This window comes from Cucurbita maxima, unplaced genomic scaffold (genome assembly GCF_002738345.1).
Source record: "Cucurbita maxima cultivar Rimu unplaced genomic scaffold, Cmax_1.0 Cma_Scf00028, whole genome shotgun sequence".
Taxonomy (NCBI): Eukaryota; Viridiplantae; Streptophyta; class Magnoliopsida; order Cucurbitales; family Cucurbitaceae; genus Cucurbita; species Cucurbita maxima.
Window position 1 is genome coordinate 3,002,969 of NW_019272044.1, and position 2,092 is coordinate 3,005,060.

The following is a 2,092-nucleotide window of genomic DNA, read 5'->3' on the forward strand; positions in this document are numbered from 1 at the left end:
ATTAGGGTTTTGGAAACGCTAGAAATACCGTAGATCTCATTTTCTTTCGCCTTCTATATATTACGAAACCCTTTTTCTCTTTTGATTCGTTACCATTTGTGCAGAGAAATTTCTTCCGAACTTTGAAGATGGCGGAAGAGAGATTGACTGGAGTGGTTCAGTGGTTTAACGATTCCAAGGGGTTTGGCTTTATCAAGCCAGATGTGGAAGGCCCGGATCTGTTTGTTCATCAATCCTCCATTAAATCCGATGGCTACCGGAGCCTTGTCGTCGGAGATCATGTTGAGTTTCAGATCGCCCCTGGTGATGATGGGAAATCGAAAGCTATTGAGGTCGTTGCTCTCGATGGATCTTCGGGAAATCGGAGGGATAACTTTGGGGGTGGTGGTGGAAGGGGTGGCCGCGGCGGTGGCGGTGGAGGTTATGGGTTTGGTGGATGGAGGGGTGGCGATAGGCGTAATGGGAGCAGTGGAGCCGGTGGGGGTGGGTGTTATCAATGTGGTGAGCAAGGGCATTTGGCTAGAGATTGTACTCGTGCTAGTAACCGCGGCGGTGGTGGTGGTGGTGGTGGTGGCTGTTTTACTTGCGGTGAAGTCGGCCACTTAGCGAGGGATTGTCCACGAGGAAACAGCGGCGGCGGTGCCGGTGGTGGGGCTTGCTATAATTGTGGTGGTTTTGGGCATTTGGCTAGGGATTGCAATAGGGGTGGGGCTGGAGGTGGAAGTGGAGGTGGGGGTGGTAGTTGTTTTAATTGTGGAGAATATGGGCATTTAGCCAGAGATTGCCAGAATGAAAGCCGTGGCAGCGGCGGCGGCGGCGGAAGATTTGGTGGCGGTGGTGCAAACACTTGCTTCAATTGTGGGAAATCTGGGCATTTTGCTAGGGAGTGTCCTGATGTAAGGAGTGAGACAGAGTAATAGTATATAATTTTTCCTTTAACCTCAATATTGCCCTCGAACTATGTTCATCTTTTGGTGTGGATGTTGGCTATACGTAGCTTACTTTAGAGGTTTTTTCTTTTTAATATTCCATGGTGGTTTCGCTCTTCAGGGGCAAATTTTATTGTTCACACTTGATGTGGTAATTTGGTTGAATGAGGCATTTTGATCTTCTTTTCTTGTTTCATTACTTCTTGTTTCATTACTTTTTATATCTCAGTTTCATGTTGTGCGATGTCTGCTTCAATTGTAATTATCCATGTCAACATCTAATAGCCCATTGACATGAATTGTGACTAAGTTCGATTGATAATATACGTCGTTGGCATGTTCTTTGTTTTAGCAATGCCATACTAGGCCTTCATTTTGTTTACTTCTTCATCATCAATAATGGATTTGTTTTAGATATCAATTACTCTGATACTCGAAATGTTGCTAGCATGTTTGGGTGTACTCTGCTCTGTTTCGCTGACCGTATGTTCTGTAATAAGATCTGTTATGGAAGTGTTTTAGAAGTTGGTTTAGGGTAGTGGTTCTAATCCTGTTTGTCATCTATACTTTCAAGTTTCATAGATTTGACTCGTAGCACAATTTCTGGACTTGTCCAAAAGATTTAACAGAAGAACATGGTAGTACATTGAGGGTTTTAAACAATTGAATTAAAAGAAGGCTAATGCCTTCTTGATGCTTTTATGCTAGATGATGCAAATAAATGAATGCTTGTCAGTGTTAAGTTACTTCCTTTTTCTTGTAAAGGTGGTGTGTATGTGAGGGGGGATGCCTTCTATTGATTCATCCCAGCCACTTTTTTCCTCTTCTTCCTTAGGAGTTGGTGTTGGTTACGTGGGGGAAGTTGGTGTGGAACGGCCGTCTGAACTCTTATTTATAAGTGATATTATGTATAATTATCAATTTATAAGCATGTCTTGGAGAATGTATTTAGGTAAAGAAATATTAGGAAGTAACTTCTTTTATTTGTTTGAATTGCTAGATTAATGCAAGTGTATTAAATTTCCATCAATATGTAGTATGTGACAAGAACACGACAAGTAAATTGCAGTACTTTTGGTCTAGTCTTCAAAACTTTTCTTTACCACTACCCATGAAATGGAACTGGTAAAGACTTTATTTTCTCCCTCCTTGCCCTTGCCCTT

The 2,092-nt window shown here is 42.3% G+C and overlaps 1 protein-coding gene across 1 annotated transcript; it reads left to right on the forward strand.

Annotated features, from left to right (window-relative positions):
* On the forward strand, positions 1–1,125 carry LOC111465226 (cold shock domain-containing protein 3-like). The gene has a single exon (XM_023109560.1). It carries the CDS (start codon positions 129–131, stop codon positions 915–917), a length of 789 nt encoding a protein of 262 aa, XP_022965328.1. The 5' UTR covers positions 1–128; the 3' UTR covers positions 918–1,125.
* Positions 1,126–2,092: the final 967 nt, after the last annotated feature.